The following is a 25,403-nucleotide window of genomic DNA, read 5'->3' as shown; positions in this document are numbered from 1 at the left end:
TTTAAGCAGCTATAACTTTTGATTGAGACAAGATTTCCTCACAAAAACAAGTAAGGCTAATAAATGTGACTATTGGCTTTCATTTGAGTAATAACAGTTACAAGCATCAGCTCTAGAACTGAAGTTATTGCAATTAGTCTGATTGAACTCCGATGGAGCAGTGCTGCCAGGGACAGTTTACGTTGACGACGAAAAATGAATTTTTCATATAACTTTGTTATGTTGCAATATTAGTGATAACTGATAAAACTTATCTATTTAGATTATTTTTGGCTACGTTTTCCACGCAGTTGGACTATTATAAATATTCTAGGAGAATTGTAGTGAACATTGGAAGGTTAAAATTGAGTAGCTTCTAGCACTGCGAGGGAAGGACCTGCTTTTATGAAAAAAAAGTTTTTCGAGTTTCTTGACCTCGCCGATTTCAAGAAAAAATTATTTTGAAACCCTACATGCACTAGAAAAAAGTTGGGCATGAAAGGGTTAAGCTAAACCGAACTTTCTTCTGGTATATTCATGCCAAAATTCATTTTTCGATAACTTATCATCAGCATAGAAATGTAAAGGACGCTTATTTATTCTCTATTGCTATTCGAGTTCTTAGGGAGAAATGGATGTGGGTGTTACTAGTGCCACGTTGAATGCGATAACATTTTTAGAGTACATATTTCAAAATGGTGCTTGATCCTCTTTGGCTTTACTAAGGCCAAATTGCACAAAATAAAAAAAAATCTGTCATGTCATTTGTTATCATCAGAAACATTAATTTTCGTAAGTATTTTGTCAAATCGGCATCAGTAAAACAGCTACCTGCTGAAGCGAGTAGCGGAATTTCGATGTTGGGATCTTAGTATAGTTAGTGTTGTCGCGTTGACTGATTTTCGCTTTTCATCCTTCTATTCACTTGAATTCCTTATATACATGAGGCAATTATGCGTAGAACGGCAGTAGTTTACCCATATCCCATTTCCTACGGCAATATATTCACACATACTGCATCTGTGTACGGATAGACGGATGATTTGACAAGTAGTAAACAAGTCAGTGAACGGCTTTATGTATATGAATTTTTACTTTAAGAGGGCGATATTTAAACAGATACTCAAAATGAGATTTATATATATATATATATATATATATATATATATATATATATATATATATATATATATATATATATATATATATATATATATATATATATATATATATATATATATATATATATATATATATATATATATATATATATATATATATATATATATATATATATATATATATATATATATATATATATATATATATATATATATATATATATATATATATATATATATATATATATATATATATATATATATATATATATATATATATATATATATATATATATATATATATATATATATATATATATATATATATATATATATATTTTAAATAGATGTATAAATCTCGACAAACATATGATTACGGCCTAAAAGCCAACTGTCAAAATCCACTTTGAATGGAAATTCCGGACAAACCGTTACGTGCCAATCAGAGATGTTTATAGTAACCGAAAGAAAAATATTTTTTCTTTCCTAAACTGTTGTGAACTGTGTTCGGCTAGGTTTGTCCGGAATTTCCATTCAAAGTGGATTTTGACAGTTGGCTTTTAGGCCGTAATCATATGTTTGTCGAGAAATCAAATACAGATAAACTCTTTTTAGTTTTACTGACTTCTGTTACTGCGAGTATCGCCCTTTTTAAAAAGTGCTGATATTACATCTACATACTTGAATCACGAGGAATCACGTTGCTCTCAGTCGATAACCGAATGCCGAACAAGACTGATGTGTCTTGTGTGAACCAAACTTTCTCGACTCGTTCGGTCGTACTTAATCCGTCTATTGGTTACGGTGGCTCGACCATCTACCACCATTCTCATAGTGGTCACAGTAGCTCTAGATTATTTGGCTTTAGTTGTGTACGGTGAAGTGAAGGTTACAATATTTTGCAAATCAAGTTCAACTGAATCATCGGTTGTCTCCACTTGGTTTCGATTTTCGCTTCTTATTGTGCAACGAGTGTTTCTGTGAGGTGCTAATCTATTGCTGCCAAAAATGCGAAATTTTCCAATTCTCTTTAGTTTCCTGCTGATCGGTTATGTCACTGGTTTCGAATGGGGTAAGCAACGAATCAAAAATCTAAGTCAGATGTTTGCGAAATCTGCTTCTCTAAAAATATGTGCTTTTATGTCTCGTGAGCTTTGTGAACGTTATAGCTGAGTGAAAGTGAATTCAATAAGTGTAAGAAGTGTTAAATGGATTATTAGGGCCTAGTGCTCTTTTATCAAGAATATTGATCTAAATAATCGCATGATCTTCGAACCATCACTCACCGATCTAAAAACGCATGAATGGCCTTAAAGCTTCGTTTCCGCATGATTACGACAGCACCGTGACGACAATTCGTCGGTATAGGCTTTTTCAGCGCAGAAATAGACGTCGAGTCAAATATCGGAACCCAAAATAATTAGAATATAAGCGAGTCGCTGATTAAAATGATATTTCCAAAATAATATTTTCATTTACAGCAAGTAAAAAACAAAGTATATAATGTTTATTCCTTTGAAATTGACGGAGATATTCTCGTGCTGAAGATGTATTGTGATAGATGATCCAAATGTCATTTATACGTGGTTCGCATAACGTAGTTGTTACTACTTGCGCAGACATATCCGATATGGCAGGTATTAATCGAAATAATCTAAAAATCAATTAGTTGCGCAAAAGTGAAATGAAAATAATAACTCCTGGTTCTTTAACAACATAAATGAAAGTATAGAACTGAATTCTGTTGATCAAATTATAGTTTTATCTATTAGTGTTTTCGTATTCACAAGATGATTATCCGGTCTCACGTAAAAAAAAGATTGAATTAAAACACCCAAGTTTGAATGAGCACTGACAACACCGGTATAGTATTTCAAAATGACACAATATAGAACATGACATGTCTGGTACAGGGAATGGGTTGAATCAAGACTATTTTGACAAATATACGCATTGGCATTACCACTTAATCCACCACCTTACGTCCCACGTTTTTCTGTATGAAACAACTGTCAAAGATCTCCACTGTATTTGTCAAAGAAGGGCGTGTTTAAATACCCGGAGAAAATTAAGTACACGTCGAATTCAAGTTTTACGGGTTACAAATATATGTCGTTCCACTTTAGAAGTTGTGTTCTAACGCTGTTTGCGATAAATTTAATGATTCAACTTATCAATAACAAAATATTCAAAGCCGCCTACTTCATTTGTTCCATATGAATTTTTAATTTCTGTTCTAGTTAAGCCAAGCAGTATGAATGGTTTTTTTTTAACAGTACGTATCCCCCGCGTAAAATACGCTTTTAGTGTTTATTTATTTGTTTTTATTTCAATATTTCCGATTTTGTTAAACACAAAAGATTCAAAAATAATCCACATCAAGAAATTCGATAATTTACTTGCCTCTAAAAACAGGTCCATTTAAGTAGCATGCTTCATGGTTAATAATTAACATTATTGTCGTCAAGATTGCCTTAAACGCGCGAGCAAGACCTATCTAGCATGATTAGAGCGATGTTTCGAAGTCTCTTTCTATGTTGAATGACCTGTTCAACAGACAGACATTCTTGATACGATCGAAGATTTCCCATAATATATTAGCAGATAACCTAAATGCAACATGGATTTTCACTCCTAAACACCAGCTGTGTTGTAGCAAATGAATGCTTATAGCGCGTTACCTCCATAGCCGGCAATGTGACTGCGTTGCACGCTTTTATCGAAACGTACAATAACATTGCTGAAAAAGACTACACCCATGTGCATGCGCCATCGTAGCATAGCATACAGTCACGTAGTCCACGATGTTGATCTATGCTCTCAGCTATGCTGTCTAGTCTGCAAAATTAAATAACAGTAAAAATTGCAACAAAAACTGCCGGCGAAATGTGTACGAGCTCAAGTGCTTGTTGCTATGACATCGCAGTTAGCTGAATCCTGTATTTATGTTCGGCGAAAATAATAGGTACCGTAAACGGAGGTTACATTGAGCACTTTTCGAAGTAATATATTTTCAGGCGCCAAACATTTTTTCAAAGTTTAATATTTTTAAACCTGGTGAACCTAAAGAAGAACAAGGTTGGATGGTTTTATCTGAAATGGTGCGCATGCTACTATTTTCTCAAAAAAGATTTAAATTTTAAGTCTATTTTCGTATTCCGCGGTGATATTCATAACCTATATGGTCATCCACATTATGTTTTTGATATCAATGTTTTTCATTCAAGTATTTCTTTAATATATATATCCTCATTGTTAAATAGTTAATTTTTTATTGTACAAAGTATATCAATATGCTGTAAAATTTGAGTGATTAAAATTCGTAGTAATCGAGCCCTATTAAAATAAAAGAAACTAAAAGCATTTTCAAGTCCTAATTTAATTTATTTCTTTGTTTTATCAATCAAAGAATAATCCTCGAAATGGTTTGAAATAATGACGAACTAGTTTCACACAGATTGTTTTTACAATCAGTAAGCTCTTAAAAGTAAATTTGGTACATCCAAGTCGAAAAAGAACTAGGAACTCGAATAGTGTTTATATTTTTTACTAAAATATAAGATTTATTTGTTGTATAAAAAATAGATGTTTTAGGAACCTTTAGAAAAATAAGCTAATGTAAAATTTTGGTTTTTGTACACACAAATTGAACACCATACTCAAAAAATAAGTATAACTAATCACCATTTCATCAGTTTATAGTAAAGATTATTTGAATTATAAATAGTACGGTAGACTATTCAAGGTAGATAAGCAATCTACGAAAAAAGTTTCGAATGATAAAAGTTTCCCCGGTTTACGGTATGTAGGAACTCAAAACAGCTGACTGAAGTCATACGCCAAGCGTTGGTGCTCAGTACCGACATGAATACAGCCGTTTGGCGGTAATAATGTTTTCGTCAGAGAAGTGCTTTGGATGTTCATATATACAAGTGTCGAAAAGCATTTGCGCTTTTGGAATAAAAAAAATTGTATTTCGGTAATATAGGGTAGACGCTCTTTTATTGGTCTCATTAATTATGGATACCTAGATTTAATTTTCTTAAATGCCATTATTAAGGATAATGTTAATCGGTGAAAAGGAACATTTAAAAAAAAACAATTGAACAATACTCAAATCAATTTTTTAGTGGCAAAATACTGAAAATTGACCGAGTGACAGTAAATCGACAGAAGCGCCACGTCTAAAACTTGTTTTGCGGTGTGCATCATAACTCAAAAACTACTGGCCCAACCGTTTTAAAATCTTGCACAGTTCTTCATAATAATCCCATGTAATGCTAGGAACTCTTTTTTTTCTCGATTTTTTAATTTTTGGTAGCACTTTGGTTAACATGTTACTGTAATAATAAAAAGAATTATAATTTTGTATACCGCTTCCGTAGGGCAATGGTGTGAAAAACTGTGCAAAATTCCAAAACAATTGGCCCAATTCACAATTTTTTTAAAGAAAATTTAGGAGAATATTGTTCAATTCTTCGCTTTAGAGAATTCAATTGTTGAATTCTCTAAAGCGATGCATAGCAAACAAATGTTTTTGGTACGATATTTACATTCACCAAAAGACCTTAAGCTGTACTATTTTATCTGCTTCTATAAAGTGGTTTATCTTTTTATTAGATTTTTTAAATATTTATTGAAACGAATATTTTTATGTTTCCTGGAACAGAGCACAGCATTCTCATCCACTTTTAACAGAGCTTTATTGCTAATGGAGCTATACATCCGATAGTGCTGTTGTTTCGACATTCCATGATTCGTCGGTTTGATAATGGTCCAACGTAAGTCCAACATTAGTCAGGTATAGTTTCGATATCGGTTCGATTTAGCCCAACATAGACCTTATACTCTGGTTGATTTATTTTATCGACCAAATATTTTTTGCATCTCCTGCAAGACTTTTTTTGTATTTCATGTAACGAGGATTCTATCATCTCAAAATTGAGTAAAAACCTACTTAAGTCTCAAAAGTGGAACAAATTATGAAATGAGTAACATATAGAAAGGAAGTGGCATTTACATTCGTAATTCATATGTACCACAATCAGAAATCACACAAATTGTAATCCGAATACTTTCGGAATACAATTGAAAATATGTAACTGCCACGGGAAAACATAGCGATATGTTAACTGAATAATAAAAGTTATCGATATCGGACCAATACATTTACGAAAAGTCTTACTCCGCGGCAGTTTCAACATCAACATCAAAGTCGCCAATGTTTTTTCTGGTTCTCAAAAAAATCTATGCAGTAAATATTTTGCAATTTAGTCCCCAAAAACAACTAATATTTGGGTTTCGAGAGTAAAGGATCCCCTTAAGCGATTATCTGACACAGTGGACTTTTGTTTCTTCGCAAATCGTGGAATTCAAATAGTGCTCATGTCCCTTTTCGGAATTCGTTATAGGCGAGTATATGCCAACGTGTTTATCTTCTTGTTGCTGAACAATAAGTGCTAATGATAAGGGATGCCAGGTCATATTTCTTGAAATCTGTGCACAGCCCATTTAAAAATCTGTGCAAATCTGTGCTAAGAAAAACATACAAATTTGTCTCGAAACAAGAAGGGGTGACATTTTTTTTAGTTTTTGCTCGAGGCAAAAATTGAGCGTTGTGCTGTGGAAATCTATGCTGTTTTAGCAATTTGTGCAGAACACTGAAAATCTTTGAAACACAGATTAATCTGTGTACCTGATGGCATCCCTGGATGATGAAATTTGTACTGCTGTAATCGAGTATGCACAAATTAATACTACGTAGAGAGAGTAGAGTAGCACAAATTAATACTCAACAGTAGCGTACAAAGAGAGAGAGAGAGAGAGAGAGAGAGAGAGAGAGAGAGAGAGAGAGAGAAGAGAGAGAGAGAGAGAGAGAGAGAGAGAGAGAGAGAGAGAGAGTAGCACAAATACATACTCAACATAAACGTACAGCAACTTCTAACCAACATAAACGTAGAGCAGAGGGAACTTCTTTGTTGTATAGTTCACGTGAAATGCCTCGTGCGTGTATACTTGCGAATAGTTCTATTGATGCATGTCAAATCAAACTGTTGATAACGAACAGGAAATATATTTCATATTATAATTATTCAATATACTATCATTAAATAATCAAATAATCAAACAATATGGTTGGATATAGCGTAGTTAGTAAATCGATTGCCTTGTACACAACTCCCCCAGGTTCGATTCCCAGGATTAGAGATTTTTCTAACCCGAAAAATGAGGTGAATGACTGCAATCGAAATAAAAAAAAAACAATATTTTAATATATTTAATATTCATCCGACAACTGGAAAAAAGGCGCACATTTCATGTATTGGACACTTTGGTGCAAATTTTCATTTTCAAATGCCAACTTTCAGCTCAATCAACCCAACCATGATTCAAATTCAAAGCCTCTCTTAATCACTCACTTTCAAGTTGGCGGGATTTTCATAACCAAACCGTACGTCTTCATTTCAAATTGATGCTTTTTCATTTACCAACCAAAGTTGTCATCTGCTTTGTAGACGCCAGTTTAGATTAAATGTTGACATATTTTGCGTTTTCAAGCTTACACGAATAGTAAGAACTATGTTCGGAGTAGTTTTGCTTGTAAAACCTAGTCAATATCCCAGTAACGAGATATTCACAGGGTCAATGAAATCGAAGATGAATGGAAATTGATTGAGCAGCTCGGCTGCTTGAATGTATGATGTAAACGAAAAAATGAATATTAAACATAGTAAGGTATGATTTGAGATTTGTTTTTCCTTCAAGTTCAAAACAATCTGGTGAACATTTGCAACTCTGGTTGGACAATATTTGTATGTTTTTTTAGTTATTACAGCAGGCACTAGCTATGGAAAATAAGTAGTTTTTTACAAACGTGGAACTGGAAAAAAAAATATTTCGAGAATTCCGCCTACTATATTGGAAAAAATGCGTGTCGCATATTTTTGACAGCTAAACCAGAAAGAAAATATTTTGAAAGAATTTGGACGGTAAATTTTGCATGGAATGCCCCATATGTACCTTACGCATATGAAATGAAAAAGTTTACTTCGTAGCATGATGCTTTACCGCCTTAATTGACATTTAGATGTTCTTCTTTGAGATCTGCTTTGAAATTCCCCTGCCTTTATTGTTAAACAGTCTTAATCGAACTTATTGAACATCAGACAAAAGTTCACATAATGTAACCTTTAGCTTCACATGCTCCATTTTGGCATAGTATTCAATCAATGGGGCCGGCGGGTTGCTCCACACGATATACTGATCAAATCATTTTCTCGATTGAAGATGCCAGCAAGTTCAATAAAACCTTTTTTAGGAGATTGAGGGAAACACATATTTAAATGCCAAAAATACGTGAAATAAATTGCTTTTTCATGTCAATGAAGTCTTTATAGTAATTTTACAATATAACATATGTTATATGGTGACAGAATTATGCATACTAAATGAAACATGTACAAATGACCATCAAAAACGTATCCCCATTCTCCTCTATATTTAATCAATCCGTCGCGTCGTCGTTGAGATTGCTGATGAATGGTACAGAATTAGCAACACAAATTTAAAACAAAAAAAGCGCTTCGCAAAAGTGCTGAGCAAACTTCGACTGGCTCGAAGTTCAGTGCAATTGTTCGCTTCAGCCTAGCTTGAAGTTTCTTTGATCAGAGACTGGAATGTTTTTCGGTTACGTTTGATCCATAGTATGTACAACTACTGGGGAAGGTTACGTGTGATCCATCGAATAGACACTGAATTCTGATGCTGTCAGGCAAATTTTACGATAATCTGCTTATTCCCAGCTATTAGGATATTTCCAATAAATGTTACAAATTGCGTGCCCTATAATGATCTTCTAAGCCGGAAGTTTATTCAGGTGTGTCCCTTTTTAATTAATTAAAGGTCGAATATTCCAGTTTAAGATTGATTCGATGCGAAATCTTAATTTTTGCACTTCTAAAATCCATAACTTGTTATTTACGTTGCATTTATCCATATGTGCTGTTAACAGTACTTATTGAAGGTTGAGGGACAAACACACATTGATCTGTAGGGTATTGCGCATATTATAGCAGTGATGCTTATTGATAAACTATTTCGCTGGGGAATACATTTAAAAAGGTTTAGCAAAATTCATAGAATTGCAGATTAATCTCCCGTTGATTAAAATTATAACAACTTTGAACCTTAAGTGGGTACTCTGTTTTTGGACTAAATTTCAAAGTTTCTACAGAACAGATTTTGTATTTTTATTTTGTATTACATGTTTTGATTTTTAAGTTTTAATTCAGAAGACTAGAAAAAACACGTCATTGATTATATTTATGTTGAAACTGCTGCCTAGTAAGACTTTGCGTAAAAATATTGGCCTAATTTCAATTTTTTTATTCAGTAAACATACCACGAATTTTATGAAATAGTTTACAAGCAAATATCGAGACTGTTTAAATTTTGTGAATTAAAACACGACAACCAGATCATTATGAATCATGGAACAGTTCATGTCAACCATGTTCTCTAATCTATCAATAAATTTACGAGTCAGCACTTGGTCAACGAATAATATTTATAAAATTGTGAACGTGAACTACGGACAAAAACAAATTGGTAAACCTAAAATTGGTAGTTTGCTGAAAAATTTGTCTTAAAATCGTCCAACGCGGGTCCAGTTATGGAGTTTATCGAACGATCTGTTGAACGTCGTCCGATGTTGGTTCAACGAAGCACTAGCATTGGACGATTTTTGAACATCATTTTTTGGATGGATTTTAGAGGGCTGTAATGATCCAATTTAGCAAACAAGAATAAAAATTTTGCGCGGCGCGCGAAAAAAATTAACTCCGTTCATTCCCACAAATATCGATGATGGGGGCATGTGTTAATAAGACTTTTTTGTTCCTAGAAGATCATGATAGTAGCAGTTGTGTTGTGATGATAATTTTGGTGCATATCGACTTTATCATGTTTACCTGTTGATTATCCAATGAAAGTTGCTTAGGAGTTAATAAAAATTAACTAAAACGTATTTAAAAAGGCTGTAAATAACTTCAAATGCAATCTGTTTGTTCCAAGACTTGAAATTTTAAAAATATCTGCGCCTTCAAGCTACCGCAATGCGATATCTCTAATACTATTTGCAAGAAATGCCGATTGCGAATTTTTGTTTAATTTTGAGTTAGTTATAGTTCAAAGTTCAAACTTCACTCCACTATTTTAGATTATTTTTTCTCATCAAATAAAGCGTTGGTAGCAAGTTGTAGAGAAAGGTATTAAATTTTGAAAAACGCTTTTATTCGTGAAGCTTGCTCACGATAAGTTAGAATCTTTTGTGTCACTCTTTTGTTCAGGTAAATCGGTGGACTATAGGTTTGCTCGCGCGACAAACTCAAATTCATAAAAGCGGCTCATTTTCAGACGAAGGAAAAATGCCCTTTAAGGTAGTATAATAATGAGCACAGGGTTATTTGTTAAAAGACTTTCAATGTTGAACTGTTTTATTTAAATGTGCATTCAGTTCGGTTCCAATACTGGAACCGAACGGAGAATATTGAAAAAATCAAAAATGAAAAAAGAATTTTTTACGACATGTATTAGATCATAATTCATAAAAAGAAATTAGTAGTACTGTAATAATATTCTACAAAAGCTGTTTTGTATTTTCATAAAGATCTGACGCACGGTGTGGAAAATCCGTAAACAGCACCTATTTAATCAACAAAATTCTAAATTTCATTTGATATGACAAATTCGTTAATTGAAACGTATAAGAATGTATAAGAATGTAAATTATCGGATTTAAACACTAAGAAAAAAATTGTTTTGAACCACATTTGCGCATACAACCTATGACTAAATTAGTTATTAGAAAGGCGGTTCGAGTGTCTAATCAGAGTCCAACACTAACTTAGTGACAGGACTAAGCTAGCGCCGGATTGACTCTAGCTCTAAATAACGAAAACACTATTTGTGTTTCTGAGCAAACCCCTAGTTTAGTTCTGTGTGATAACCCGTTAGAAAAGGAGTTTTGATTAGGCTGATAAGAATTATTGGAACCGAAACTTGGTTTGGCTTAGCAACCAATGAGAGGAACTCGAAACGCCTCTCCAATTATAGAAATGGTCATTAGAATATTTTGTACTAACTTAATTTAAAATCGGCAATATAAGATAGTTTAAAAAATCAGGAGAGTAGATTTTCGTGATTTTTTTTGTTGTATCACAAGATCTCAACGTTGCCATACATTTTAAGATATTCGACACCAAAAATTCCTAAATTCCACGTAGGGTGGGTGCTCCTATAGTTGAGGTGTACCAATAGTTGCAGTAGTGGGTTATACGCCTAACTAAGGTACCAACCATCAACAAATATTTTTTTATCGATTCATCGCACTAAAATTATGCAACAATAAAACTGTTATCCTTGAAATTTGCTCAAATAACTATTGAAAAAATTAATTTTCTTCGAATTTTGAGCTCCCTTGCACCTATAGGTGATCTAATGTACCTATAGTTGCAAATCCCATAAGAAATCAATAAGATTTGCAACAATAGGAACAGAAATTAGCGATTGCACAACTATTGGTACATGTGTTCCTATAATGGTACAAGCGGTTTTGAATACATAAATTGGTTATTTAACCATCTTTATATTTTTTTTCTATAATATAGGGATTGAAAGCTTTCGTTTAATGTATTAACATTGTCCATAGGTCTATTCATTGATTTTTTAACAAAAGTTTTCCTTAAGTATGCATGACATGCCTTACATGACAGTTTTATTATGATCGCATGGAGATAGACATACCTTTCATTTGAGTCTAAGTTTATGAAAATCAGTTAAACAATCTGAGAAAATAAGGAAAATTTGAGTTTGGGCGCTTCCGAAAGCGACAACGGTGACTAATCTGGCTAAAAAAATTTCATTCGCTATCAGTGACCTAGACCTACAAATGCAAATAATTCACAATATATTTAGCTTTTAGTTATCATACTGTGAATTTTGTGCTTTTATGTGATTTTTGGGACGAAACTTGTCAGCTATGCCCCAGAAAGTTGATTATCGTCAAGAATATTTCTTTCGATATAATCTCGATTTTTCGCGCAATCAAAGATATTTCGCATCAAGTATACAAATTTCATTTCCGAAATTTCATGTAACCCTCGGTATCGATTTATATGAATAATTACTAAGTGGACGTACCAACCAACCTGTAATTCCGGAACCAAACTCTAGATGGAAATGATATTTACTATGTGCAAGGGAAGGGATAAAATGAAACATGGCGAAGTTCGGAACATCGCTCCACATTCTTCCGCATTTCTCTGTTTGTCATCGTATAGCGGACATATTAGTATCACATTTTCATAAACTCTATTTCCTTGTAGTCTAGATTGCTGTAATGATTAACAGTTAAACAACTTACCTGCGCTTGCCGGAATATGTCAATTTGAAGAATGTCCTTGTAGATCACGATAGGCGAGTTGTGACGTTCGTCGATACATGATCGTTTACTTTTAACTTAAAAGTAGGGTGCTGCATATCGTCTACTATGTTGTATAGCTTATTACTGGCGATTCTCTTCTGATTTATGAGCAGAGCGTTATTGCCAGTTAGTACCGAAGAAAACATTCAATACAGCGGTGGAGACGCCGTGTGCTTAAGTTATACATAGAGTAGATGACCTCTTATTTATCTCATTAGTTAGTGTGCACAATATTTCACATCATTTATTCGTCCGGCAGCATTCATTTCTAAGTGACAGTATAATAACAAAATTCATGCGAAAAAAATAACATACTGGAATTTGAGCGAAGCGAAAATTCGAATGTAGCGCCCTACTCATTCTAAGATTTGAGTTAGTGCTATAGCAAACCCTACATTAATTAGTGTGTTCAAACATTGGATTAATAAAGAGGCTAAGATGGATTATGGAACAGTTACCTTATTTTAAATTTGCATAAAATGCAGCTCCACTGGAAATAAAGACGGTGAAGGTTCGATCAAATTATCAAATGAAACACAACAGGTGCATTCAACCAGAAGTAGCATGGGAAAAACTAGTTTGTTAAATCTTTTACAGCGGATTTAGTAAATCATTTCGTGCAAATGGCGAGACACAACTGCACCTACCCGGAAGAGAGGATTAGACAATAATAAAATGTGTCGGAGCCCGATGTGTTTTATATTTAATTACATGGTTTATTTCATTAAATCTTAAGTATAAGAGTTGCTTCTTTTATACCTTTTTGTAAACCGTCGTCATCAAAAATGTATAGAAATGCTCGCTGGCTGAATTGCTGGTCAGTTTAGCTAGAAAAAATGTACTGACTAACATCGCAAAGACTCCACTTGATTTCTGCGATTTTATATAAGTAAATTTGCAACAAATGTATGAGCAGAAATTTTCTAATAACTAGGAGATTTTTGGTAACACCCCAATTTGCCGCTCATATTTTTATAAAAATGAAAATCTTTCCAAAATAATAAGACTTTTTCCTTCTTCTACCAAAAGGTTTAGACTAAATTATCCAAGTTGTAATCTTCCATTTTTAGAGTACACCACTCAATTGTTATTGTGAATCATTAGGCCAAACTAGGGTAATAAGCCTATTTTCGTCCTGTTTCTTTTATCGCCCTACCCATATGAAACCGGTAGCGGTTAGAGTAGCGTCTGCTATCTTTGTTCAACGTATTCGCGACAATTGGGCCATTCATTTTGAGTTTTCGTTGTGCTCAAACTGAAGTATTTCATCATTCTCAGGACATTTTTGTTTTATAGTGGTTCTTAGGGACGAAGTAAAGATGCTCATCCACTTTATACGCCTTTAATCAATTGTAGCCAATGTAAATAATGAAATAGTGTGGAACCCTCCCTAATGGGGTTAAAATTTACTCTTTACCTTATGTCGGCATTCACCTCTGATAAAAAATTCCCTTCCTTTACCCTCCGCCGATGTCAACCGGGGTACGAGTGACCATATGCCGTTTTTGATTGAGCTGAGTCGGGTTCTGCCCCAACCACTGTCAGTTCATATATTTTGATAGCGGTGGGGTTGGAGTCTGACTCAGTTTCGCTTTGGGTGGGAGCTGCATTAATAAAGATCTGTGGGTCGTATGCTGACAGATCAGAACAAACGACGCACGCGTGAAACTGTTAATGTATCCGTCATTAAAAGTAAAGTTCTAGGTACAGTTAATGCTCATTTGGGGCTGCTCCAAATTATTCATATTCTCTTCACAAATAAAATTGACTTTTCTGTTGAAGCTTCGGTTTGTTCACAACTTTGGAATAATTTTTTCGTGACTATTTCATTCTTTTTCTTTGCTAGGTTGGAAAAAAATATCGATTATGTTTTGAGACATTTTATCGCTTTTTGATTATTGAGGTATAAAGAAGAAGCAACACTGCGGTTTATCGGCTGTTTGGAGTTCAAGTTGTGCGAACAAAATTTCGGAAACTGATCGCGAGCGACTTTCGTGCATATAGTTAAGATAATATTGTCTACCAAGGTAAACCTCCTTTCCTAGTAACGAATTTCTTCCTTGTAATGCTCGTGGAGATGCAGAGGTAGTCTCAGTCTCTATCAACAGCGTGTGTCGAACTAAGATTCCTTTCCTTCCCCGGTAGAACAGCGTTGGACTTAGCCGGCATCGTTATTGACGCTTTTATGAAAGTGTTGGGTCAGCGAAACATGGGCAGTGAGAATGATTTGCTTCAATATTTGGTTCATTGTGGATTTTCACTCATTCGGTTAATCACGAAGTGCAACTACGGGTAGTCTACATAAGCTAAGCTAAGGTTTTGGGATATATCACTAAATGTATTTTCCCTCATATTTTCCGGTCATGGCAATGGAAAAATCAGGTCAACGGCTGACGTAAATTGTTCATATGATATGAAATTTGGTATTTTACTATGTTACTTTGGCATTTGTTACAATATGAAAGAGTAGCTTCCAGAATTTAAAATACACTTTTTTCAGTTCTCTAATTCGGAATAAACTAAAATGCGAACATGAAATTATAGTAACCACATCAACCAGTTGTAACTGTTTTCACACAATCATAAAATATTTATGGATTCGTAAACTTATTCATGATTCCTAATACATGATACACGACCTATATTGCGTGCATGTGCGATTTAGAAGATACTTCTAATCATATTCAAATTCGAGCAGCTTTACGCATGGCCATGAAATTTTCATGTGAACTGCTTCAAAAATTTGGAATATTATTCGTGGAATCATATTTGCTCCCTATAATTTTTCATGAAATCTAGTAATAGGTAAGAGCAGCAGATATAAGGAAATTATTAGGACCTTGAACATCGTTATTCATTTAATAAGGTTCAGTATTATTTTTACCATTTTTTGTTAACCATTTTTGTTAACGACCTATTGAGTTAATTTGTCAACAGTTTTTTCGGCATTTAATTAGCAAGGGACTGGAAGGTGAAGTATATTTTCCAATATTTAGAGCCATAGTACTCAAGGGAGAGCAAGGTGTTGAAAGGAGAAAGTCGGTTCCGACAGCATGAAGTAACAAGTTACTTTACGCTTGTTCGGACATGCCGTAGACTCAGGTGATTCGCATTTCTAATGCCAAAAGACCCTGACCCCTACGGTAGCAGACAAAGGGTTAAGTCGCCGGTGAGCTCTAAGCTTGCATATATGATCCTTCCACGCTTTTCTAAACTTTCTCCTTTCAACACCTTGCTCTCCCTTGAGTACTATGGCTCTAAATATTGAAAAATATACTTCACCTTTCAGTATTATGTCGACAGAAAACGAGAACTGGCCAGAGCACCAAAAATACATAAATAACATATCACGATAAGGCGCAGAGGAATTACGAACATCATGATAAAACTGCTGATATCATAACCGTGAGCCACTAAACTCTAAGTGTCAAATTTTAAAGTAAGCTCAAGAATAAAATAACATAATATCTTGCATATATACACTACGAAAACCATGACTAATATATCGAAAATCTTAACTACAATCCTGAAATCATAAACATAAATCATGCTACTTGGCCAGAAAAGTCCGACAGTATCCTCGTGAATAAAATAGCGGTAATATGATGTGAAATTACAGAAATCGCGACTTAGGCCCTGAAATCATGTTGATATAGTGTATACTAACCAATGTATCCCAAAATTATGGTCAAGAATCATAAAAAAACTATACATTACCTGGGAACTACCGCAACCCAACATTCAAATGTAACGCCTTGTGTATTTTTGGCGCGAACTAGTTTTTTGGAAACACAAATAGTTTCATGAATGCGAGGATTCTTATTCATAACTTATGGAATTTGGTCACGGTTTTCGCAAATCGTTCAGTTCCCAAAATCGTGATTTTTTTATCATTTGATGATCGGATTTTTTCCTTGTACACATCGCTCTTTCCCAAGTATATTAAAGCTTTTGGTTTGTTCTGTATCTAATCAGGTTTTGCAATATTTTTCGCAATTTGATAAGAATCATTGTTGCATATTGCTGCGAATGCGTAAACGTTTTCTATCGATAGATATGTACATGAGAACGGAAACCTAGCTGATACTATGTTCATGAGTCAACAATTACCGTTTCACGTATTCAGTTATCCATTCAGTTTCCTAGATTCTTTATCAGATGTACGTGATCTACGCAATCTGAAAGGTTACTATTTCACTTTGGTGTAGTTTGGTGGATTATGCCATTATCGAAGCTCAATATTTGTTGGTCTAGCAGAAAGATTAGAGTATCGAGTCATTACAGTAGTGTCAATAACTCAGTTGATAGGTTGTGTACTGGACTCCGCAAAGGTGCGACTTATGCTTAAAAAAAGATAGTGCCGATCGCACGTGAAAGTGTCATTTTGTAAGTGTATCTTTTGTTCGCAATGTTTTTTTTGCAGTTTTGAAGTACATGATCGAAATATGCGGCACTTCGTTTGTTTCTCAGTAGTTTTCGTAGTGATTATACCGCATAGGTGAAATATAAGAACGTCAACAAAAAATTCGACGAATACTAGGGTTACTGTTCCCTAATTTATGTTAGCTCCTTTATTAGCTCTACCTATTAGTTAGAGCAGCGTTTCCAATCTATTTTCAATGCAAATTTGTGCATCACTTTCACGCGCTTATTTTATACTGTTTGTTTGGGTTTCGGACTATCTATATGGTCAGAATTAAAGTGTTGGATGGGTTAGGGTGACCATACGTCCTGGTTTCCCAGGACATGTCCTGACTTTCACTGACTGTTCTGGTGTCCTGAGAAGTCGAGGAAAAGGTTTGATTTGTCCTGGTTTTTCTCCTATAAGCCTAAAATATTTATCTATATTGAGTCTACGCTGTTTTCACTCTTGTCCACCTCTCAGTTACGACCGACCAGATCATTATTGTCGCGCTCAAACTGATTTGATTTGCATTAAATTATCCCCCGTTTGACATATAACAATCGAAAAAATTGCAGTTGTTTCGGTCCTAGCTCGCCGATCGAGAGATGATTGTCATTGGAGATTGGCAGGTACTTATTTTTACATCAGGAATAGCGCAGGGAAGCTACTTGAGACCGTTGATGTCTCTGCTTTACTTCCATGACGCGTGTTTAGTGCTAAAAACTCCTCCCCGATCCTGTACAGACGATCTCAAAATATTTCGTTATCCTCTCAATTCAGGATTGCCGATTTTTCCAAATCCTTCGCTGAAGGTGGTGTAGAAAGAACCGGGTGTGTGTAAATCCGAAAAAGTGCCCGGTGATTGAATTCTGGCCTGACATACCTCAGTACTTTAAATCTGCCGAAACCCTACGGAGAAGGCACAGTCGATTGAGAGATAACGGGGGAAAGCAATCCCCTTCCGACTGTCCTGGTTTTTTACTCGTCTGATATGGTTACTCTAGTATGGGTTAGTGTTCATTGCTCTGTTTTGTATAGAAGACTCTACAGAGTTAGTTGCGAAAGAACAGAAAACTTCATTACAACTAACTGATCTGGCAGTGGTATTTTGATTTGATATCATTTATGCAGAAAGGGAATCGAAATCTCGCTTACACTATCAAATGGATAGGAAGAGATGATTCTACCGAGAGAGATCAAGCGAGATCACTACTGCTCTGTACTAAATAGGGGTGTTAAATATATTTACACTTTAGATTACATATGTTATTATATTGCTTCTTAGGTACGAAGCAAAGATATCGCTATCAATCTGAGCTATCTCCACGGCACTACGACATTTTCCTCTGAAATTGTGGATGACCGTGCTCATGATCAGAATGCCTTCTAAAAGGTCCCAGCTATTCGACCGATACATGATTTACGAACAATTAAAAAAACGACATTTTAATGTGGTACTGAAAAATTTTCGGCACTACGTGATGCAACTGGACAGCAGATAATCATTAATAAAATTTTCGTGGGATTATTTTACATGCCCAGTGTTGTAATTCTTCGAAAGACAAACTCACAATATCATATTACCGTATAAAAGTGTCCCTACATACGAGATATAAAGTGCGGCATCTCTCCCGAAATTACCCTATAGTTAAAATAATTATGTGTATTGGTGACCATATCCATATCAATCAACAGTCAACCGCCGTATAACCATGAACGTACAAGACATTTCACACATCAGCCGATAGTCGTAAATTGATCACCATCTAGCGAATGAGCCTGTTTCCTAAGCTCCGTGAGTTTTCTATACATATTCAATGCTCAAACGTAATTCTGATGCGACTGATAGTGGGTTTTGGATTGTTTTCGATTATGTCAATATTTACTGCAGATTGTGGTAACATTGACATTAAACAACGCTTGAATTTCCAATGATTGTTTATATGAACAAAGTATATTTGCGAATATGATTTGCTTGTTTAGTTACTGATGCGATCAGATTCATCTACTTGGGCGCCAAAAACACTGCGTACGTGACTTTTGCAGGCAGGCAACGATTTCGCGATTGATGAAAGCAGTGGCGGATCCAGGAGGAGGGTTCTGGGGGTCCGGAGCTCCTCCGAAAATTTTCAACTTGTTGGGGAATTTTGAATTAGTTTCAATTTTATATTAGTTTCAAACTTAAAATCAGTCCAAACCAAATTTGACCACCAAAACTGATTTACATTAAATGACGCTTAACGTAGTGTACAATGTTCATTCCAAAATCAAAATTTCGGACCCCTCCCGAAATTTTTTTCTGGATCCGCTCCTGGATGAAAGCTATAAAATTCTAGGCCTGTCCTGTACCATTTCTATATCCACAGGAAAAAAATATGACGATGTGCTAGAAAATATAGAATGCATGATTACAAGAGCTTTGTTTATCTTATCACGTTACGTAAAACTAATTTTATAGATAAGCATTTGCCTCTAAACACCCTTATCGATATTAGTCAGCGAATCTAATAATTCGACTTTTTTGCAGATGCCGTCATAACTACAGACAGCGGTATTTTATTTTTCGACAAAAATTGGACTCAGATTTCTTCTGGTGGACACCAGTTCCAACACATTTCAGCCTTCGCCTATGATGAGGTGAAAAGCAAGCTCTACTTTAGCGACTTGAAGGATCCGAATTACCGCTTATTCTCACTGGATACCAATCCTGAAGAAGAATATCATAAGATCACCAAACTACTGCCAAAGTTGGATGAAACAGCCTACATTACCGGGTTGGTGTTTGATCATCTGGAAAGAAAACTTTATTGGACCGAAAGGGGAACACATTCGGTTTATGCTGCAGAGGTTGATAAGTTGGGATCAAATGGCAACGACAGTCATGCTCTGATCCAGCTAGTAACTCAGGTCGAAGAAGATCATGACTTGGCTGCTCTGACGATCGACGAATGTCGTCGGCATCTTTATTGGACCAATAGCTTCCTGAAAACCTCCAGCATCGTACAAGCGGCAATGAATGGTTCGGTTCTTAAATCCTATCAGAAAGATGTCTACCAGCCAAAAGGCATCTCCATTGATCACTACAACAACCGCATCTACTGGGTAGAGAAAAAGTACGGCCGAGCATTTAGCATCGAAAGTGCTGATCTAGAAATAGAAAACCAGCAAACATTCCTCACTGGCTACGATAAAGTTCCAACGCATGTATCACTAGATACTCGTTTCCTGTACTGGATAGACCAAGAAGATGATGAAGTTCACGAAACTTTGAAAACAGACCCCACAGTAAACCGGGTAATTTATAAGGGAAATAGTCCATCAGCTGTAATCATAAGGTCTAGTTTATTATTGGAATTCCACAAAAATAATCCTCGATGCGCGGATGTAGTTTCGCAAATTGTGGAAAATGTAAGGCGTGAGTCTGCCGGCGAGGTACAACCGATTATGAACGCAACGGATAGCAAAACGGGAAGAATAATCTGCTTGAACAATGGTATTCTGAATCACAACACGAACAGTTGTATCTGCTTAGCGGAATATCAGGGCAATTTTTGCGAAATTCCTATTTGCAATAATTTCTGTGTCCACGGTGAATGTATCGTGGGTGTGGATAGCCGACCCGTTTGTAAATGCAATGCGGAATTCGAAGGGGAACGGTGTGATCGCAACAAATGTGACGGATACTGCCTGAATAATGGCCGTTGTTTGCTCAGCGCTTCCGGCGAAACATCCTGTACTTGTTCGAGAAACTTTAGCGGTGCCCGATGCGAGACAGTGATTTGCACTTCAGACTATTGCTACAACGGTGAATGCTATGTGGAAGGAGAGGTACCAAAATGTAAATGCAACGTAGGTTATCGGGGAGAACGGTGCGAAGAGTATACGTGCAATAACTACTGTCTCAATGACGGAAAATGTGTACTCAACAATGAAACAATGCTGGTAGAGTGTCGCTGCAGCGAAGAATATACTGGAAAGCGATGTGAGATTCCAAAACGATTCTGTTCGCTAGACACTGATAACCCGGAATTGCAGCCATATTGTGAAGGGTATGCATGGCAACGACTGTAAATACTAACATATATTGCTATAACAAACGTTTATGTTTTCTAGCATCACAAGCGCCACGCACCTGGTGGAGCCTCAGGTTACGTATTGCAAGAATTCCTTCAACCGTACTGTAGTGTACACGTCACTGGCCTTCACAGCTTCCCTGTTCATCCTAATGATCATCCTCTGGATAGTGCGCCGGTTTTATGAGGAAGGTCGGCCACGTATAACTAAGCGGTTCAAAGTAACTAATCACACGCAAATGACGTCGAGACCAGCAACGCAGTGTGAGATTACAATTGAAAACTGTTGCAATATGAATGTGTGCGAAACGGTATATAAGATTTGAACCTTATGTTATCACTTTCGGTGAGGTTGATTCTTTTTTTTTTGTTTGCAGCCCTGTTTCGACACGAAGCTACTGCAGAAGGCATCATCAAAAGCGGATGACAAGCAGTACCTGTTGGACGATATCGAAAGCCTAGCCGGTTCCTATCGCAAGCTGCCTAGCTGTAGTGGTGAAAAGAGCTTGCCTTAATCATTTGAGACTGAGACTGATAGCGGAGGTGGTATCCTCAAATGGTGGCTTGTGTTCCTCTCTATAGCGGCAGCTGTAAAAGTGCGATTAAAAGCGGATTTGCTTAGCGATGATGAAAATCGTTGCCCCATAACTGAAATCTCTCCAGACTTAGCAATATACAATAGATAGTTGTGAACTAACTTATGTGATTAGTTGATAGGAAAAACAAAGTTGAGGGCTGCTAGAAGGTTGCATTAGAAGAATGAATGTGTCAGGTAGTTTATCTTGTTAATTGTTTTTAATTTATCATTTGTGGCGCGTACACAAAAATTAGGTGCTTATGTTTTATTGTCCTTGTTGGGTCATACACTTGATTGTATGACTTATTTTTGTGGTTTACGACTAGTAACACTCCGCTTTGGCATTCGTTTAGTCGTTAACCCAGTTCTTGTTTGGCTCGTTTTTCTTTTCAAGTCATTTATAAGCTAACTAATTAGAGCTGGCAAAATGTATTACGACGTCCATCAAAATTATTGTTTTAATATGATTATTTTACTATTGTATCTGTTGAACAAAGATTTGTGACATACAAACATACACAAACGAGATGGAACTATAATAGAATTTGAAAATCACCAATATTTCACTTATATGAAAAGATACCATTAGTTCAATGCACGGTACGATAGATTAATGAAATATGTAGTGATATTTGAAAGTAAATCCAACTGGAATATATTTATTAATTCCATGTCAAAAAATCGTACCTGAAAATGTAAAAATATATTACACAGGTCGAACCAGCAATGTTACATGTTTTGCGCAAGGTCGCTTATTACGTTGTTAGCGTCTTCCTTAATGGATACAACTCTTAAGAAAATCAACTACCAGCGGCTGACGATTATTTTTAACAATTACATCAGAAAAATTTGGTTGGTGATAGCCCTCATTAACTGTTATTTTACCTCTTAATATTTTTGCAATCGTCTTGTACTTAAATTGTGCAGTACCATACTTAATCGTTACATCTGATCATTACCAAATTGTGAGTCAATATAAAAATATTCATTTAAAGCAGTCTTGGTATCTACTACATTACGAAATTTGACCTTCTGTTTCGAAAACATCAGTTTTCATTCTTAGCTTGCAGGACACTTTTAAAGATCCTACTGATACTAAAATTTCTCTTTAGTTGGGATTCAAAAATTTAATGAATGACTTCTGAGACTAGTTCTTTACCACTAGATCACGATCATCAAAATTCAAAATGTTATAAATCTAAATATGCCGCGCGTATTGAGGAATTGTAATTCAGAATCATAGTTGATCGCATATTTGTTCTAAGGCAATAAATGAACAGATCGTAAATCGTTCAGCTAGCGGCAGTATACATAATTAAAATAATATTTTTTTTTGGTTTACAGTAACTTTTAGAACTTCTACAACATTGTTTCGTTTGATTTTGAATATTTTTGTGTAAACAATATGGTCGCAAAAAAGTTGTTCATGTTGCCCTTTGAGTGATGATACAATTTATTTTTCAATATAATAGCCGGAAAATGATTTCAGCAATATAGAACAACAATATATACTCGCCCATAAATTCTATAGCTCGTTTCTATGAGGCAAATGAGAAATAAACTGCCATTCAGATTAAAGCTATCTTTTGTTTAACACATCTAGAACACACAACAGCACCAAGCCCAATGTTTTCTCATGTGACTCAAACATTTCACAAACAAACTAAACACAAGACACAGGGCACAAAACGCAATTATACTGCAGCATTGTCTCCACGTTACCATTAGTTTATCAAATAGATGCTCAATACCCGCCAAGTTTGTCGAATTGCCAAATCGATAGTTGTAATTCTGAAGCTGAAAAATGCACTGTGCTGCGCTATGCCACGCACAACTTGTTTAGTTTCAGTTTACCTGATAGTTCCTTTAGTTGGTTAATGGTTTGTTATTCATTATTAGCTTAGTACAATCAGACAAGCATTGTGTTGCTTCAAAGTAATCAGTAGGATCGAAAATATCAAATTGATATTATCATAAGCAGGAAACGCATGTGTGTATATGAATTTCTTTTTTTTTTCTGGGTTTGCTATTCTCTGCCGACGTGAAATATACTCCAAAACTAGTGAACAAATGCTACATAATTCAGCAAAAATTTGCTGATTTTTGCAAAAGCCATATGCTTAGGAAAACATGGAAATAACCACACACAGGACGCACATCCAAACGTATCTAACATAACAATGAGCGAATATATGAGATAGGGGGTTGAAGGGAGCCTACAATAGGTTACTTGTTTCAACTCAATACTGTATTAAATGTTTTTAAATCTCTAAATAGATTTAAAATGAAAAAAGGAAAGGCATTTTAAGTCATCGATGGTGGAATATTGAAAGAACTGTCAACACCACAAATTGAAGACCCTTGAGCCCCCATAATTATGATCCGTTCCTGACGCAAGTAGCTTAAACACAGTTAAATTTTTCACTGCTATCCATCGTTACTCTAAAGCTTTATCAATTTTTTTGGGTTAATTTGTTTTTTTTTCGGGAATACACAGAATAAAATAAACTGAGATGCTAATGCAACAAATTCAAAGCCTATGCCGAAAATGTACTTTAGAAATTTTACACACACGAAGAAATTTTGTAAAGACTTCATATAAAATATCCACATGAGATATGTGATATTTATATAAATTTTAAATAATAGATTCATCGAATGAATTCAGTTGTTAGCGAGATGTACATAAATTAAAAAGACGAAATTATATTTTATATTAGGTATGTACGGTGTACATGAGTAGTAAGTCATTCAAATCTTTTCATCCGAAAACATTACACAAAACCCCCTGTTGTGACGATGATTTTGGCGGATTGCATTCTGACTTCATCATGTTTGACTGCTGATTATCTAATAAGAGTTACTTAGGAAGTGGTAAGTAGGAATTCATACCTCTACGCGCCATATTAAAACAACAACAGCATGATAGCAACCATTGCCGGACGCCCCCATCTCCATTGTGATTACGGGAAGGATAAAGGATAAGGTAGACGGGAACTGTTGATGCTCCATCTATTTAAAGGAAGGACGACGAAGCATCACACTGTTCCATAGGTGTCGCGGAGTTGGGGGTTTAGAAGGGTAGGTCTAGGATTCGCTCCAAGCAAGCGATGTGACCTGTAAAACATAGTTGATTATAGAAATATTTAGTTAGTATTCGAGTACACAATCACTCGAAGAAGAAAATATCTTGGTTGTTTAAACTCTGGGTAGCCGGCTAAAAGCTAATGCTATCTGCGTAATAGACCGGATCACTATTTACTGCGACAGTATTTAGACAGATTTCGCTATTTATTCTCTACAATATTGGGTTGGGTATAGAACTACCGAGTGCTAATGTTATGCAGACAAATAGTGATGATACGAGCGATGAAAACGACTATTGAAGGGAAATACAGAGTGATAACCTGAAGCAAGGGCTTGTTAGCAATAACGGAACTTGTAATTGAACTTATAAGTACAGACGCGGCGAATTTTCGTATTGACCCGTGATCCTCGATACTAGTCAGAGTAAAGTCGTATAGGGACTGAGCTTCGATCAACTATTCATTTTTATAGTAGTGTTTTCACGACTAGATCCATTCGCACCCTCACATTCTGCTATTATCGGTAGAAAGCTGATACCACCCAGTCGTCGCCGATCTAAGGACCAAATGTCATCAATACTTAGACTCGTGTGGAGACATGAGATAGGAGATTTGTGAGAATTATGTTATCTCACCGTTTGACGACTTAGACACGGTAAAGAAAGTTTTTTTTTTCGCGA

General features: G+C 35.4%; 1 protein-coding gene across 2 annotated transcripts; it reads left to right on the top strand.

The window, feature by feature from the left end:
- Positions 1-1,824: 1,824 nt before the first annotated feature.
- LOC131693748 (protein cueball) lies at positions 1,825-24,383 on the top strand. Of its 2 annotated transcripts, none has more exons than XM_058981865.1 (4): positions 1,825-2,172; positions 19,515-21,036; positions 21,101-21,371; positions 21,438-24,383. In XM_058981865.1, exons 1-4 carry the CDS (start codon positions 2,109-2,111, stop codon positions 21,573-21,575), a joined length of 1,995 nt encoding a protein of 664 aa, XP_058837848.1. In that variant the 5' UTR covers positions 1,825-2,108; the 3' UTR covers positions 21,576-24,383. The 2 variants fall into 2 exon arrangements, with proteins under 2 accessions (XP_058837848.1, XP_058837847.1); XM_058981864.1 differs by lacking the exon at positions 1,825-2,172 and adding an exon at positions 2,716-2,737.
- Positions 24,384-25,403: the final 1,020 nt, after the last annotated feature.

This window comes from Topomyia yanbarensis, chromosome 3, assembly GCF_030247195.1.
Source record: "Topomyia yanbarensis strain Yona2022 chromosome 3, ASM3024719v1, whole genome shotgun sequence".
Classification (NCBI taxonomy): Eukaryota; Metazoa; Arthropoda; class Insecta; order Diptera; family Culicidae; genus Topomyia; species Topomyia yanbarensis.
This window is presented reverse-complemented; position numbering and strand designations above follow the sequence as displayed.

Excerpts from the sequence above, each read along its gene's own strand:
- LOC131693748 (XM_058981865.1), top strand. The coding sequence starts at position 2,109 with ATGCGAAATTTTCCAATTCTCTTTAGTTTCCTGCTGATCGGTTATGTC. Across the intron at positions 21,037-21,100 it reads TTGCAGCCATATTGTGAAGG|CATCACAAGCGCCACGCACC; the intron begins GTATGCATGGCA and ends TATGTTTTCTAG. Across the intron at positions 21,372-21,437 it reads ATATGAATGTGTGCGAAACG|CCCTGTTTCGACACGAAGCT; the intron begins GTATATAAGATT and ends TTTTGTTTGCAG.